The sequence below is a fragment of the Mizuhopecten yessoensis genome, unplaced genomic scaffold (assembly GCF_002113885.1).
Source record: "Mizuhopecten yessoensis strain PY_sf001 unplaced genomic scaffold, ASM211388v2 scaffold716295, whole genome shotgun sequence".
Classification (NCBI taxonomy): domain Eukaryota; kingdom Metazoa; phylum Mollusca; class Bivalvia; order Pectinida; family Pectinidae; genus Mizuhopecten; species Mizuhopecten yessoensis.
This window is the reverse complement of record NW_018480045.1, coordinates 314,879-330,504: the sequence shown is the minus strand read 5'-3', so window position 1 is coordinate 330,504 and position 15,626 is coordinate 314,879. Positions and strand designations below refer to the sequence as shown.

General features: G+C 36.1%; 1 protein-coding gene across 1 annotated transcript in view; it reads left to right on the top strand.

The window, feature by feature from the left end:
• Positions 1 to 7: 7 nt before the first annotated feature.
• LOC110442744 (probable RNA-binding protein 19) overlaps positions 8 to 15,626 on the top strand; it is a 28,083-nt gene continuing 12,464 nt past the window's right edge. Inside the window, exons 1-13 of the mRNA XM_021486493.1 lie at positions 8 to 167; positions 1,557 to 1,739; positions 2,749 to 2,898; positions 3,203 to 3,262; positions 4,954 to 5,170; positions 5,903 to 5,964; positions 10,411 to 10,644; positions 11,395 to 11,451; positions 12,210 to 12,291; positions 14,235 to 14,306; positions 14,588 to 14,679; positions 15,024 to 15,062; positions 15,445 to 15,520. Coding sequence (XP_021342168.1) covers positions 132 to 167; positions 1,557 to 1,739; positions 2,749 to 2,898; positions 3,203 to 3,262; positions 4,954 to 5,170; positions 5,903 to 5,964; positions 10,411 to 10,644; positions 11,395 to 11,451; positions 12,210 to 12,291; positions 14,235 to 14,306; positions 14,588 to 14,679; positions 15,024 to 15,062; positions 15,445 to 15,520 — 1,360 coding nt within the window. The 5' untranslated portion in view covers positions 8 to 131. The remainder of the gene's footprint in view (positions 168 to 1,556; positions 1,740 to 2,748; positions 2,899 to 3,202; positions 3,263 to 4,953; positions 5,171 to 5,902; positions 5,965 to 10,410; positions 10,645 to 11,394; positions 11,452 to 12,209; positions 12,292 to 14,234; positions 14,307 to 14,587; positions 14,680 to 15,023; positions 15,063 to 15,444; positions 15,521 to 15,626) is intronic.

The following is a 15,626-nucleotide window of genomic DNA, read 5'->3' as shown; positions in this document are numbered from 1 at the left end:
CGGAAGTGTTTCAAAGGGGAATAAGCATTCCACTTCCGGTAAAATTGCCATGTGGAGAAAGCGATAGGACTGGCGTGTGATAAAAGTAGCAATACCGTTAATTAACAGGCAAATCGGAAGAGGAGACCGTCATGTCAAGAATAATTATCAAAAACCTTCCTAATAAGGTGAGGAAATTACCCATAAGAACTGCCAGATTCGCAAGAATTTTGGAAACTTGCTCTCTGACGGGTTAGAGAAAATACAAAAATACCACAACACCGAGTGATGGGTCCAGGTGTTTTTGTATTTATTTGCCTATCAAACCCAGACAGATGTGTACGAATCGATACATAGAGAAGGGATAGCAGTTGAGATACTCTTGACCAATCTCAGACAAGAAGATATTGCACAAAAAACTTGTCGAAAAACTATCTAATTATCAGTTTGGCCACAACGGCGCATATGGGTATTTTTTTTTGATGGGACGGATCATCAAAAGTGTTTTAAAAGAAGATCGGCTGCAAGGGCGGATCCAGTATTTTTTGCAGGGGGGTGTCACCATTCCTTTCTTCTTTTGTTTGTTTTCGATTTAGTCAAATGCCTGCCTGGAATGTATAATCAAGTATTATTATAATTTTTAGTAAATAGCTAATATCACTGTTTTTCAGCAGAGCCAATTAAGATCAAAATGAGATCCGTCTCATTTAATTTGGAAACCCCCCTAAATTATGACATGCTAGGCAACGCCATAGAGAAGGTTTCCTAATTTCATTTGCCAGTCGTTTCAAATTGTTCTGGGATTCATTGCATCATTTTACTCATACAGGATTGGTTACTGCTGCAGTTTCTACAAAATTGAAAGCTTGATTTTAGAAACACACTTTCAATACATACTTGTCAATGTATGTGTGCGCTTTTTGAAAACATTTTAAATTGTTCGTCCCGCAATAAGAAATCTTTTTTTTTTTAAAGGCGGGGGTAGTGTAGTCCTTGACCCATATTTCCTGGTCCCTTATAAAATGCTGAGATGACAGCAAAGATTGTCCATTTGATTATTGGCATGTGTGCAATAAAATAAACTTATGATGATGAATTATCACTGCCAATGAGATTTGATCAGTTTCAACTCAGATTTATATAGAATATAATTCCTCAGTTCCAAAGTGGGAAAAGAAATTGCCCAAATACATCCCCCTCTTTTGTGGCCCCTTAGTTGGCATCTATAATCTTTATTTTATACAAACAATGTGACCTTTTCAGTCATTTTTAATTGAGGTTGAGTTATATCATGTCACACAGGTGTTGCACTTCTGTCACCAGAACTTCTCTTGGTCAAATATCACTGCCCCATACAAATGTCAAATTAGACAAATGGAATGGACTGTGAGTTATAATGAGGAAAAATTAACGGCAAATGCAAAAAACATGTGTGCATTCAATTAATGAGATTTGTTTAAATGATATGTTGCTATAAATGCCCAACTGAGGTTTGATTTGTTATATATATGTGAATTGTATATCAAATGTACATGTACCCCTCTTAAACATTGTGTCTCCATATCTTCTTGTTTCAGATGAAGGAGGAAAGGCTTAAATCTGAATTTGGAAAGAATGGCACGATTACAGACTGTAGTATGAAGTTCACAAAAGACGGACGATTCAGAAAGTTTGCATTCATTGGATACAGAACTGAAGAAGAAGCTCAATATGCTATCAACCACTTTAATGAAACTTTTATTGATGCATCCAAAATTACGGTAAACTTTCTTCAGTTTCTTTATTATGACAGGATACTGTTGCTTCAGTCTTAACTTTTTATATCAACTTCAGAGTTGTCTTGCAAAAGGTTTGTACAGGCACAGACTTAAAGAATATGCATGTTGGTCTTGATATGACAAACATGTATCATATTACAGCCCTTTTTTGTCAATCTATTAACTGGGTATTTTGTGAAATCATTTCCCTAAATATCATCAGACTTAAACTTAAAAAATTCTCAAGAGTCTACAATCTACAAAATGTGAGACCAATTTCAATGTTGAGCAAAATCCATCCAATACTGTTTAATACAATCTGCAACCTCCTGCAGTATCATCAAATTTACATTTGTGTCTGGACAACTTATATCAATCACATTTATATCTGATTGTCTTAAAGCCTGGTAGAGTTTATCCCTATCAAATACCTTATTTTGTTTTGATAAAAAAATGCTAGGACAGCTGTCATTCTGTGTTTCTATGTAGCACTTTTATGATGATTGAAGTTGGTTTGTATCACATGTAATTCCGTCTTTGCGTATTGCAGAGTTATCTTCTCTAGGGAGCAGGTATTGATTGTTACGTCATTGGTTTGTGCGCAAAAATTATGTCATTTTCTCAAAAATTGATGACGTTACTCTCACAAACAAGTGACGTAACAATCAATCCCTGCTCCCAAGAGAAGATAACTCTGCAATACGCAAAGACGGAATACAATGCATTGCTCATTTGTAATCGGAAAGAAAAAGAAAATCTGTACTTAACTAGACTATCATAATGTGATTGGAATTCCATATTTTGCTTTAATAATAACATTAACTCATTCACCCCTGAAATTTCATAATGGATCATTCCAACCTTTGAATGGGAAGAGTTCAAATGTGTCCTAAGGGGTGAATGAGTTAATACTGTTAACTTTTTTGTTTCTCAGTAATTCTATTGTCTATATGTAAAACATTTAACAAATATATTTTTTAGAACATGAAGATTTCATTTAAATTCCCTGCAGGTGGAGGTTGCAGCAGATTTGGGTGATGCCAGAAAGCCACGGTCCTGGAGTAAGTATGCCGCTGATAGCTCTGCCTTCCAGAAAAAGATGAAAGCTCTAAAGGAATTAGAGGCTGAGGTAGCTAAGCAGAACAATAAGCTTACACCAAAGGTAAGGATACAAGTGAGAATTTAAGTCCACATCCCAAAATTAATAAGTATGAGGTCATAAATCATTATAAAGACCCTGCACACTTTCAAATAATGATGCACAGTTTTGGAGAAAATGCTGTATTTAAAATTTATAGCAAAGTATCTGAGGTTTTAAATTTTTGTTATAGTGTTCAGTAAATGAATATAGTAATTTTTAAATTAAGAGACTTCAAATTTGAACTAAATTATGATCCAGGTATTTAATTTGAATACAATCATTTACGGTATGTATTGATCAAAGGTTTCTTTGTAATTTGTTTTAGCAAAAAAAAGAGAAGAAGAAGACTGCTAAAGAAAAAGCCTTGGAGGAGATGCTGGGTGATGTATGTATAATGACCGAATTGTGATTTAAATTGTGGTTGTTTGATTTTTGATAATGTGAATCGTATATTGTTATTATTTAAAGTTCCGTTGCCAAGTGTTATGATCAATGTTCATTAGAACATGTTAGACGTTAGACTTGATTTAATTACAAATTTCTTCCTATAGAAGGAATTTTTACAGCAAATGTAAGAAATGTTGTTAATAATTTAAAGGGAAATATTGTATTTTTATATGCCATCAATGATGGGTCATATACTATTCATCCATCTGTCCATTAACTTTTTCTATTTATTTTTTATATATATATATACATATATATAGGATCTTACATGAGTTTCCATTTCATATGAGATTTATGAAACAAGTCTTAAGAATTTTTCAATTTAGCGAGCCTCTGGCGCGCTAAAATGAACAATTTGTGACGAGTTTCATAAATTTCATATGAAATGAAAACGATTGAAAGATCCTTTTTATCACATAATCAAGATTTGTGGCATTTATTTGTGTAAAACAACAATTTTCATGCAACCTTGAAATGTAAAAAGCCGCCGTTTTGACTCCAGTGCGTAAGTCTGTGACGTCATATACTTCTCCTAGGTGTGACGTCACAATTGAAACAATTGGAACTTACAACCAATCACAGGGCTGATAGGTTATATTACATTGGTTAATACGCAAAAAATTATGACATTGGTATATTCACTGGATAACACAGTACATTATGGGATAAATATTTATATATATTTACTTTTTCTAGTCATCACTTATCTTCCTTATTAAATAGACATATTTTACAAAACTTGACACAAACATTCCTTACAAGAATAGCTGGAACCAGCTCGCATTTTAAAATTTGTTACATTTAGTTTTTGGCAGAGTTAAACCACGTTGTTGAACATTTATGTCAAACTTTTACTGGAGAATAACCTTCTTGTTATTTCACTTTATTCACCAAACTTACTATACTTTAATGTCTTTGGAAGGCTGAGTTGCATGTACTAAAATCAGGTCCCCTGCCAAACTCGATACAAAATTATTGCCCTTTGTTCAGGTTTTTTATACCTAAGATTATCTGGAGCATAACTTGCATGTTATTCTTCCTACATTCACCAAACTTCCTTTACTTATAAAAGTAGAGAAATTGGAATGTCATATTCTGAATTGGTGTCCTCTGCCCACTGAACACAAAGCTACGGCCCTTTAGTCCATCTTTGATACCAAAGCTTGAGATAAATTTAGCCAAGGAGTCATAAAGATGGCCATAAGGGTAGGTAATTCCAGTGTGTTATTGATATTTTTACCTGTGTTTACTTACAGTTGAAGGATGAACCTGGCTTTGAGGAGTTTATTCCAGTGTATAATTGATATTTTTTACCTGTGTTTACTTACAGTTGAAGGATGACCCTGGCTTTGAGGAGTTTTTTCCAGTGTGTAATTTATATTTTTACCTGTGTTTACCTACAGTTGAAGGATGACCCTGGCTTTGAGGAGTTTATTCCAGTGTATAATTGATATTTTTTACCTGTGTTTACTTACAGTTGAAGCTTAAGGATGACCCCAGCTTTGAGGAGTTTATTCCAGTGTGTAATTTATATTTTTACCTGTGTTTACCTACAGTTGAAGGATGACCCCAGCTTTGAGGAGTTTATTCCAGTGTGTAATTGATAGTTTTACCTGTGTTTACCTACAGTTGAAGGATGACCCTGGCTTTGAGGAGTTTATGGCTGCTCACAAGAGAACAGGTAAAAAGTCGGTCTGGGATAACGATGCAGATGTTGTGATGCCACAAGTTCCGAAAGACCAATCCTCTGATGAGGAAGAGGAGGAAGATGATCACATGGAAGAGGAAGACGAGGAAGATGAGGCTGATGAAAAAGATGTTGATGTCAAAGATGAGAAAAGTAAAAGTAAGTAATTTATAAAGAAGTAAACAAAACAAAGATGGATTTTTGTATGTTTGCTTTGTAGTTACAGTGTATTACTGTATTTTCATCATCATTTACAAAGACACTGTTTCAAATGAAAACTTCAGGTAATCATCCACCTTACATTTAAATAAATAACAAGACTGTCTTACTGATCAAATTAAAAAATTGGTATTTCGAGAAGTGAAGGAGATCTTTTTTAATCAAAGCATTGGTTATCAAACATTTTTTTTATTTATTATATTTATACATGAATTCGTGGATTACGAGTTCACACTTAAACAAAGAATTGCTTGGACCTATGAATTTGTGGATGAAGATTACCCACAAAATCAAAACCCCATGAAAACTAGTCATTTCACAGTATATTGGATATATTGGATACCGTTGTCATAGATACCAAAGCGTTAACAAGTTAAACGCTAAGTAAATACACAATTAAGAACTTTAAAAAAGTTAAAAATACGTTATTTCAAATAATAAGATAAGTTCCTTTGCATGAAATGGACATTTTTATTTTCCATTAAAAAAATCTAACATTGGTTGTTACATGAGCAAACTATTACAATATTTATTTCTGTTGACAAGTAATGACTCGGTTACGTGTATACATTCTTAACAATGTTAACATTATGAACATCTTCTTCATTTTTTGTATTCAAAGAGCATTCTTGTTATCTTCATTCAAGTTATATTCTTTTCTATGAATTACAGAAGTGAAAATCATAAAAGAAAAAGAAAAGACCGCAACAAAAGCAGATGTTTCAGATGCAGAGGTAAAATATGCAGAAAAAATAGAGAAAATATGATATTCTTAGAAAATTATTATCAATATTACAATGTACCAGCAAGGTGGAAGACTCATGCTTTGATGTGTAAACATCGGGTACCTTGCTACCTGTCGTTATAGTGATGGTAATATTATGCTATGACGTGTTAGCATAGTGTACTTTGCTACCTGTCGTTATAGTGATGGGAATATTATGCTTTGACGTGTAAACATCGGGGACCTTGCTACCTGTCATTATAGTGATGGTAATATTATGTTATGACGTGTTAACATCGGGTACCTTGCTTCCTGTTGTTATAGTGCTGGTAATATTATGCTATGACGTGTAAACATAGAGTACCTTGCTACCTGTCGTTATGGTGATGGTAATATTATGCTATGACGTGTTAGCATCGTGTACTTTGCTACCTGTCGTTATAGTGATGGGAATATTATGCTTTGACGTGTAAACATCGGGGACCTTGCTACCTGTCATTATAGTGATGGTAATATTATGCTATGACGTGTAAACATAGAGTACCTTGCTACCTGTCGTTATGGTGATGGTAATATTATGCTATGACGTGTTAGCATAGTGTACTTTGCTACCTGTCGTTATAGTGATGGTAATATTATGTTATGACGTGTTAACATCGGGTACCTTGCTTCCTGTTGTTATAGTGCTGGTAATATTATGCTATGACGTGTAAACATAGAGTACCTTGCTACCTGTCGTTATGGTGATGGTAATATTATGCTATGACGTGTTAGCATAGTGTACTTTGCTACCTGTCGTTATAGTGATGGGAATATTATGCTATGACGTGTAAACATCGTGTACCTGGTAATATTATGCTTTGACGTGTAAACATCGGGGACCTTGCTACCTGTCGTTATAGTGATGGTAATATTATGCTATGACGTGTAAACATAGAGTACCTTGCTACCTGTCGTTATGGTGATGGTAATATTATGCTATGACGTGTTAGCATCGTGTACTTTGCTCCCTGTCGTTATAGTGATGGTAATATTATGCTTTGACATGTAAACATCGGGTACCTTGCTACCTGTCGTTATAGTGAGGGTAATATTATGCTTTGACGTGTAAACATCGGGGACCTTGCTACCTGTCATTATAGTGATGGTAATATTATGCTATGACGTGTTAACATCGGGTACCTTGCTTCCTGTTGTTATAGTGCTGGTAATATTATGCTATGACGTGTAAACATAGAGTACCTTGCTACCTGTCGTTATGGTGATGGTAATATTATGCTATGACGTGTTAGCATCGTGTACTTTGCTACCTGTCGTTATAGTGATGGTAATATTATGTTATGACGTGTTAACATCGGGTACCTTGCTTCCTGTTGTTATAGTGCTGGTAATATTATGCTATGACGTGTAAACATAGAGTACCTTGCTACCTGTCGTTATGGTGATGGTAATATTATGCTATGACGTGTTAGCATCGTGTACTTTGCTACCTGTCGTTATAGTGATGGTAATATTATGTTATGACGTGTTAACATCGGGTACCTTGCTACCTGTCGTTATAGTGAGGGTAATATTATGCTTTGACGTGTAAACATCGGGTACCTTGCTACCTGTCATTATAGTGATGGTAATATTATGTTATGACGTGTTAACATCGGGTACCTTGCTAAAGCCCTCCTCGAGATAACACGTGCACGAGGACATGCGGCTATCACTTCCGCTCAATAGCTTTTCCGTTAACCCTTCTATGTTCCGCCACACACCTTCATGTGGGCTAGAGGAGCCTACCGCTCATAGAAACAACCACGGCATGCCCAGAACATAAAGGGCGGGGGAATGTTCAGTCACTACCTTAGTGCTATCCTTAACATCTCTCCTTCAAACGATATGACGACCGGCATGTCTCCCGCAAAAATACATCTAAGTTCACCTCGCTATTTCCCTATTAAACTAAGGCCATAGTACAAAAATACTACCAAAAACCTAACAATGGATGTTCAGTAAACGTTTACAACCCCGAATTCTGGAAGGATGGGCGACATAGAGTAATTAAATCATTGGATTTAGACAGCTGAAAAAGTGCTGCTTACCTGGCTGCTCTATCCCAGAAGCCCCTTTGATTATTTCCGGTAGCGGCCGATATAATTTTAAGGATTCCCGCTGGTCGGTGAATTAGACGGAACGCAATGCCCCAAAACCTTGGTGCGTTACAACGTGTAAACATAGAGTACCTTGCTACCTGTCGTTATGGTGATGGTAATATTATGCTATGACGTGTTAACATCGGGTACCTTGCTACCTGTCGTTATAGTGATGGAAATATTATGCTATGATGTGTAAACATCAGGTACCGTGGTACCTGTCGTTATAGTGATGGTAAGATTATGCTATGACGTGTAAACATCATGTACTTTGCTACCTGTTGTTATAGTGATGGTAATATTATGTTATGACGTGTAAACATCGTTTACCTTGCTACCTGTCGTTATAGGGATGGGAATATTATGCTATGACGTGTTAACATCGGGTTCCTTGCTACCTGTCGTTATAGTGACGGTAATATTATGCTATGACGTGTTAGTACCTTGCTACCTGTCGTTATGGTGATGGGAATATTATGCTATGACGTGTTAACATCGTGTACCTTGCTGCCGGTCGTTATAGTGATGGTAATATTATCCTATGATGTGTAAACATCGTGTACCTGGCTACCTGTCGTTATAGTGATGGGAATATTATCCTATGATGTGTACACATAGAGGACCTTGCTACCTGTCGTTATGGTGATGGGAATATTATGCTATGACGTGTTAACATCGGGTCCCTTGCTTCCTGTTGTTATAGTTATGGTAATATTATGCTATGACGTGTTAACATCGTGTACCTTGCTGCCGGTCGTTATAGTGATGGTAATATTATTCTACGATGTGTAAACATCAGGTACCTTGCTACCTGGCGTTATAGTGATGGTAATATTATTCTACGATGTGTAAACATCAGGAACCTTGCTACCTGTGGTTATAGTGATGGTAATATTATGTCATGACCTGTAAACATCAGGTACCTTGCTACCTGGCGTTATAGTGATGGTAATATTATTCTACGATGTGTAAACATCAGGAACCTTGCTACCTGTGGTTATAGTGATGGTAATATTATGTCATGACCTGTAAACATCAGGTACCTTGCTACCTGGCGTTATAGTGATGGTAATATTATGTCATGACCTGTAAACATCAGGTACCTTGCTACCTGGCGTTATAGTGATGGTAATATTATCCTATGATGTGTAAACATCGTGTACCTGGCTACCTGTCGTTATAGTGATGGTAAGATTATGCTATGACGTGTAAACATCGTTTACCTTGCTACCTGTCGTTATAGGGATGGGAATATTATGCTATGATGTGTAAACATCAGGTACTTTGCTACCTGTCGTTATAGGGATGGGAATATTATGCTATGATGTGTAAACATCAGGTACTTTGCTACCTGTCGTTATAGTGACGGTAATATTATGCTATGATGTGTAAACATCAGGAACCTTGCTACCTGTGGTTATAGTGATGGTAATATTATGTCATGACCTGTAAACATCAGGTACCTTGCTACCTGGCGTTATAGTGATGGTAATATTATTCTACGATGTGTAAACATCAGGAACCTTGCTACCTGTGGTTATAGTGATGGTAATATTATGTTATGACGTGTTAACATCGGGTACCTTGCTTCCTGTCGTTATAGTGATGGTAATATTATGTTATGACGTGTAAACATCGTTTACTTTGCTACCTGTCGTTATAGTGACGGTAATATTATGCTATGATGTGTTAACATCGGGTACCTTGCTTCCTGTCGTTATAGTGATGGTAATATTGTGCTATGATGTGTTAACATCGGGTTCCTTGCTACCTGTCGTTATAGTGATGGTAATATTATGCTATGACCTGTAAACATGCAAAATGGTCCATACTGGGGCCACCTAATAATTTTAAAAATGGCAAGGTCACAAGTAAACATGACCAACCTATAGTCTGCTAGCCTACAGTTTATATGATAATACTTCACTCTAGAGCTAACATATCTCACTGAATCATTGATTACCCTAGTAGTTACTTATTTTTGTGCATTTTTTACAAATCTAGGTCACTGTGCTATGGCTTGGTGATGTCACTAATAATCAAAGTGATCCCGAGCTACATTGACCTTTTGGGGTCGTGCTGTTGTGATGTTATTAGCGTTTAGTTTCATGTCCGGGTCAGATAAGGGGGTCAGGGTCATTGAAGTCATTAAGTATCGCCATCCAAGCTTCATATGCAAATGAGAAAATTTCAGATGGTATCACGGTTATACTGTCACAAATCGTTTGTTTTGACCAATCAAATGCTGTATTACAACTAGAATTATCATGTTTGAAAAGTTTATTAATGCATTTGCATTCTTAACCTTCGTGCAGTATCTAAAATCCAAGATGGCAAATAGAGACTTGCTGAGTGATTCAAGCTCTAATGAAGATGAGGAAGACAGTGATGATGAGGAGGACAGTGATGAAGAGGAGGACAAAAGTGAGGAGGAGGAGGAGGAGGAGGACAATGATGATTCTAAAGACAACAGGAAGAAAGTGAATTCAAAGGCAGCCAAGTCAAAGAAAAAGGAAAATTTATCAAAACCAACATCACCAAAGAAAAAAGTATGTCATTTGGAAACAAGAATTTCCGCAACAGATTTGTATATTTTTGTGTGTTTTAATTAAGATTTTAGAAAAAAAAAGTATTAGAGTGAATTAATTACTAATAAAACATTTTGAAAATTATTTCATTTTGATGTAAGGGCAGAAATTTTATGACATGTATTTTGACAAAGAACATTTGAAGTGTGTTATTATGTCTCGATTGTCTCCCCTTCGAATGAAGGGAGACGTATTGGAGTATCAACAAATTTTATTGGACAAAAACAATTGAACATTTGGATGAGAGAACAGGCTTAGCCTATATAAGTCTTCTCCTAAAGAGAGACATATTGTATTAGTACTGGTTCTTGTTCTTGTTCTGGTTCTTCTAATTTGATCTTGTCCGGGCCATAACTTTTAAACCGTTAAAGATATCTTGATGAAACTTGAATATACCTGCATCATCCATAGACAATGTGAACTGTCATAGGTCATTGCGACCTTGACCTGAAGGTCAAAGGTCAAATATGTGCAAAATTTTCAGGAACATCTTGTCCAGGCTTAGGGTTAAACTGTTAAAGATATCTTGATAAAACTTAAAGTATAATTGCATCACCCATAGATGATATGTAATGCACTGTCGTTAGGTCATTGTGACTGTTAAAGGGGAGACATATGTTTTTGTTCACATAAACAAATCTCTAGTTATCATTGTACCATTTGAATCTGCTACATGTTATCCAATTATTGTGAATTTTCTATTGTTGACAGACGAATGACCCAGGACTGGTAGTGAAAATGAAAGGTCTTCAAGTTTCCTGCGGCGAGGTTTGTACATATATATACATTCAGTGTGTAAACTGTCTTTGTCTCGGACAATTTTCTTGATAACTCTTGTGACGTAACACGTGGTTTACTTATGACGTCATAGATGTACCTTGTTCAATGAGAGTCTTGTCACTTCGCTTCGAATTACATGGGAGAATGCCTCTGCGTCCAATGCTCAAATGACTACGGTTAATTATTGGCGCCAATTTGATTTAAATAGGGCTGTTCTGCCAATGTCGTTTGAAGGATGAACAAAACGCAGTAAATAAATTGATTATTAAAGAACAAATAAATAAAAATCATACAATTGTTCTATAGTAAAAATGTAAATATATGGATTGGACGGCGTTTTTTAAATTTTAATGCCGGTAAGAATGCAAATCGGTTACATTCATATTAAACATGAATCCTAGCAGGCTTCAGCAATATGGATGTAACTGATTGGCATTCATACCAGAATGAAAATTTTAAAAAATGCCATTCGATCTCTATATAACAGGGTTTGGTACAGGTAAACATAAATAAGGTTATTGTTTTGGTACTTTAATTGTATCATCAATTGTAATTATATACTGTAGCAATATGTTAAAAACAAACTTCCCTCCAGGCTGTGGTTGCTGTTGGGAACATTTTTGCAGATATTACTGTTGATGTCTTTACATTTACTAGTTTTCACTATTCTTTTATATTATTGGTTGACAACGAAGTTCTTACCTATATTTTGTGTGTCTGATCAGTTTCTGTTTTGTTTTCCTCAGAAAGCAGTAAAGGAGTTTTTCAAGCCTCTACAGTTAACATCTATCAGGATACCAAGGAATGCTAAGAAGAAACCTCTGTATGGTATGCAGTATTTTTGGATGATAAAACCAATTTTTGTTACAGTTGTTTCTTCAGATGGCAGAATTGTATGAAAGCATTTTTACGATGCATTCTCTTACCGTTTATAAATTTTGTGCGTGACAAAAAATATACCAAACCAAAAAAACAATGTCTGTTGATGTTGTGCACAATCGTGTATGTTTGCCTGGTTGTTCAATTGGAACTTGATCAATAATACAGAAAGAAAAAACCCAGAAGACTCACATGAAATAAAGTACATTGTAGACATTTAATATCTCATCAGTATATTTTGCATTATGCTCAATTTTGTGATGCATGTTACACAGTATTACAGTGACTGTAAAACTGAAGAATGGTGACAGATCACTACCCTATAGGGCTTACAAGAGGAGGAATTTCCTTCATCTATCACACACAGTTGTCATTTAAAATTGTTCAAATATCATTGTTAAATTCAGAGAACGTATAAATGTCTGAAGTCCTCCACCAGAGAACGTATAAATGTCTGAAGTCCTCCACCGGAGAAAGTCTAAATGTCTGAAGTCCTCCACCAGAGAATGTATAAATGTCTGAAGTCCTCCACCAGAGAAAGTTTAAATGTCTGAAGTCCTCCACCAGAGAAAGTTTAAATGTCTGAAGTCCTCCACCAGAGAACGGATAAATGTCTGAAGTCCTCCACCGGAGAAAGTCTAAATGTCTGAAGTCCTCCACCAGAGAAAGTTTAAATGTCTGAAGTCCTCCACCAGAGAATGTATAAATGACTGAAGTCCTCCACCAGAGAACGTATACATGTCTGAAGTCCTCCACCAGAGAACGGATAAATGTCTGAAGTCCTCCACCGGAGAAAGTCTAAATGTCTGAAGTCCTCCACCAGAGAACGGATAAATGTCTGAAGTCCTCCACCGGAGAAAGTCTAAATGTCTGAAGTCCTCCACCAGAGAACTTATAAATGTCTGAAGTCCTCCACCGGAGAACATATAAATGTCTGAAGACCTCGACCAGTGAACGTATAAATGTCTGAAGTCCTCCAACAGAGAACGTATAAATGTCTGAAGTCCTCCAACAGAGAACGTATAAATGTCTGAAGTCCTCAACCGGAGAACGTATAAATGTCTGAAGTCCTCCGCCAGAGAATGTATAAATGTCTGAAGTCCTCCACCAGAGAATGTATAAATGTCTGAAGTCCTCCACCGGAGAACATATAAATGTCTGAAGACCTCGACCAGTGAACGTATAAATGTCTGAAGTCCTCCACCGGAGAAAGTCTAAATGTCTGAAGTCCTCCACCAGAGAACGGATAAATGTCTGAAGTCCTCCACCGGAGAAAGTCTAAATGTCTGAAGTCCTCCACCAGAGAACGGATAAATGTCTGAAGTCCTCCACCGGAGAACATATAAATGTCTGAAGACCTCGACCAGTGAACGTATAAATGTCTGAAGTCCTCCACCTGAGAACGTATAAATGTCTGAAGTCCTCTACCAGAGAACGCATAACTGTCTGAAGTCCTCCACCAGAGAACGTTTAAATGTCTGAAGTCCTCCACCAGAGAAAGTATAAATGTCTGAAGTCCTCCACCGGAGAACATATAAATGTCTGAAGACCTCGACCAGTGAACGTATAAATGTCTGAAGTCCTCCACGAGAGAACGTATAAATGTCTGAAGTCCTACACCGGAGAACGTATAAATGTCTGAAGTCCTACACCGGAGAACGTATAAATGTCTGAAGGCCTCCACCAGAGAACGTATAAATGTCTGAAGTCCTCCACCAGAGAATGTATAAATGTCTGAAGTCCTCCACCAGAACAAATGCTGTTCTTAACTTGCTCTATGACAGATAAATAGGCTACCTTTAAAACAGAAAGTAATGTGGGAAATAATAGTGATATACAAATAATTTCATGTTAGATATTTCTGATTTGTCCTACCATTCATCACTTTTCAGGGATTGCCTATGTCAGTTTTAAGAATGAAAAAGACCTTGAAGAAGCCATGAGGAATAACAAAAACTTTATTGGTATGTATAAGCAAGTGTACAGAAAGCAGACTCATATTCTCCAAGAAATATCTAAGATGTGATTTTAAGATCTGTGATTAATTAGAAAAAAGCACAGTTGAAATTCATTACAGAATTATTTTCACTTCTCAAGTTATATTATGGACCTTAATGTTTTTCACATACCACACATTGCAAAACACATAAAAATATTTATGAAATTTAAATTAACAATCAGTTCCTGATTTAATATTGAGTTCTGAGTTCCAACCCTGAGTATAGATACATGTATTTACCTTTAGGTGGTAAGCGTATCTTCCTGAAGAGGTGTACTCGGGCGGAGAGTGGGGCTCCGGTTCAATGGGAAGATGTTCCCCGACTGTGGGAGATGAAGGTTTGGGCACACCGTCACATTAGTTGTATCTGTTGTGTCTTGTTCTATCAGCACATTGTGTGTATAATTTAGATCAGCTAAACCTTAAATTGCCAGCGTTCTCACTAAGTTTAAAAATTAATGTTTGACTCAAAAAGAATAACAGGCTGAATTTTCACATACTATAATACTGACCGTTACATATTCTAAATAAAAGCCGTTTCGAAGTTGAATAGCAGGCTACTTTTGCCGGAAACCGTCTTTGAACGAGAACACTGATTGCATACATCTTACAAATAATTTTCCACATATGTGGAACTTAAAGAAAATGGGATTTATTTTTTCTAAAATTTCTTTGGTTTCAGTCTAAGGAGGAGGACGGTGAGGAGGAAACGATCGCTGAGGTAAGACCATGTAAATGTCTTATTTGTCCACTTGCAAGTAGCCAAGAATTAGTAATAATTTCATGTTTATCTTAGAACTCCATTGGGATTGTATACAGTTGCTGCAGTGAGATACAAACAAGAGGTCCATTGTCTTGGTGTTTGTCTTAGAAATTACCGAGGGTTCTGGTCACAAATAAGCTGAAGCATCTCAATGTCTTGTTTGGTTAAGATCACAGTACAAACATGTGAATGATACAGGCTTTCAGATTTACCATATATACCAGTATTATTCCACAATTAAAATGAAATTTAAAAAGGAGTCCTAAATTATAATTATACATGTACTATACATGTTTATTGAAATGTGTTTTGCATGTAACATATTACATACTTATTACAGTCAGGAAGGATATTTGTGAGGAACCTGACCTATTCCTGTACAGAAGAGGATCTCCAAAAGTTATTTGAAAGATATGGTAAGTGGTACCTATTTAATGCTATTTAAGTATATTTTATCCCTACCACTTTCACCTTATGACAGACTTTGTGTCTTTGACTTGTAATAAAAGCCTGCCATAATCC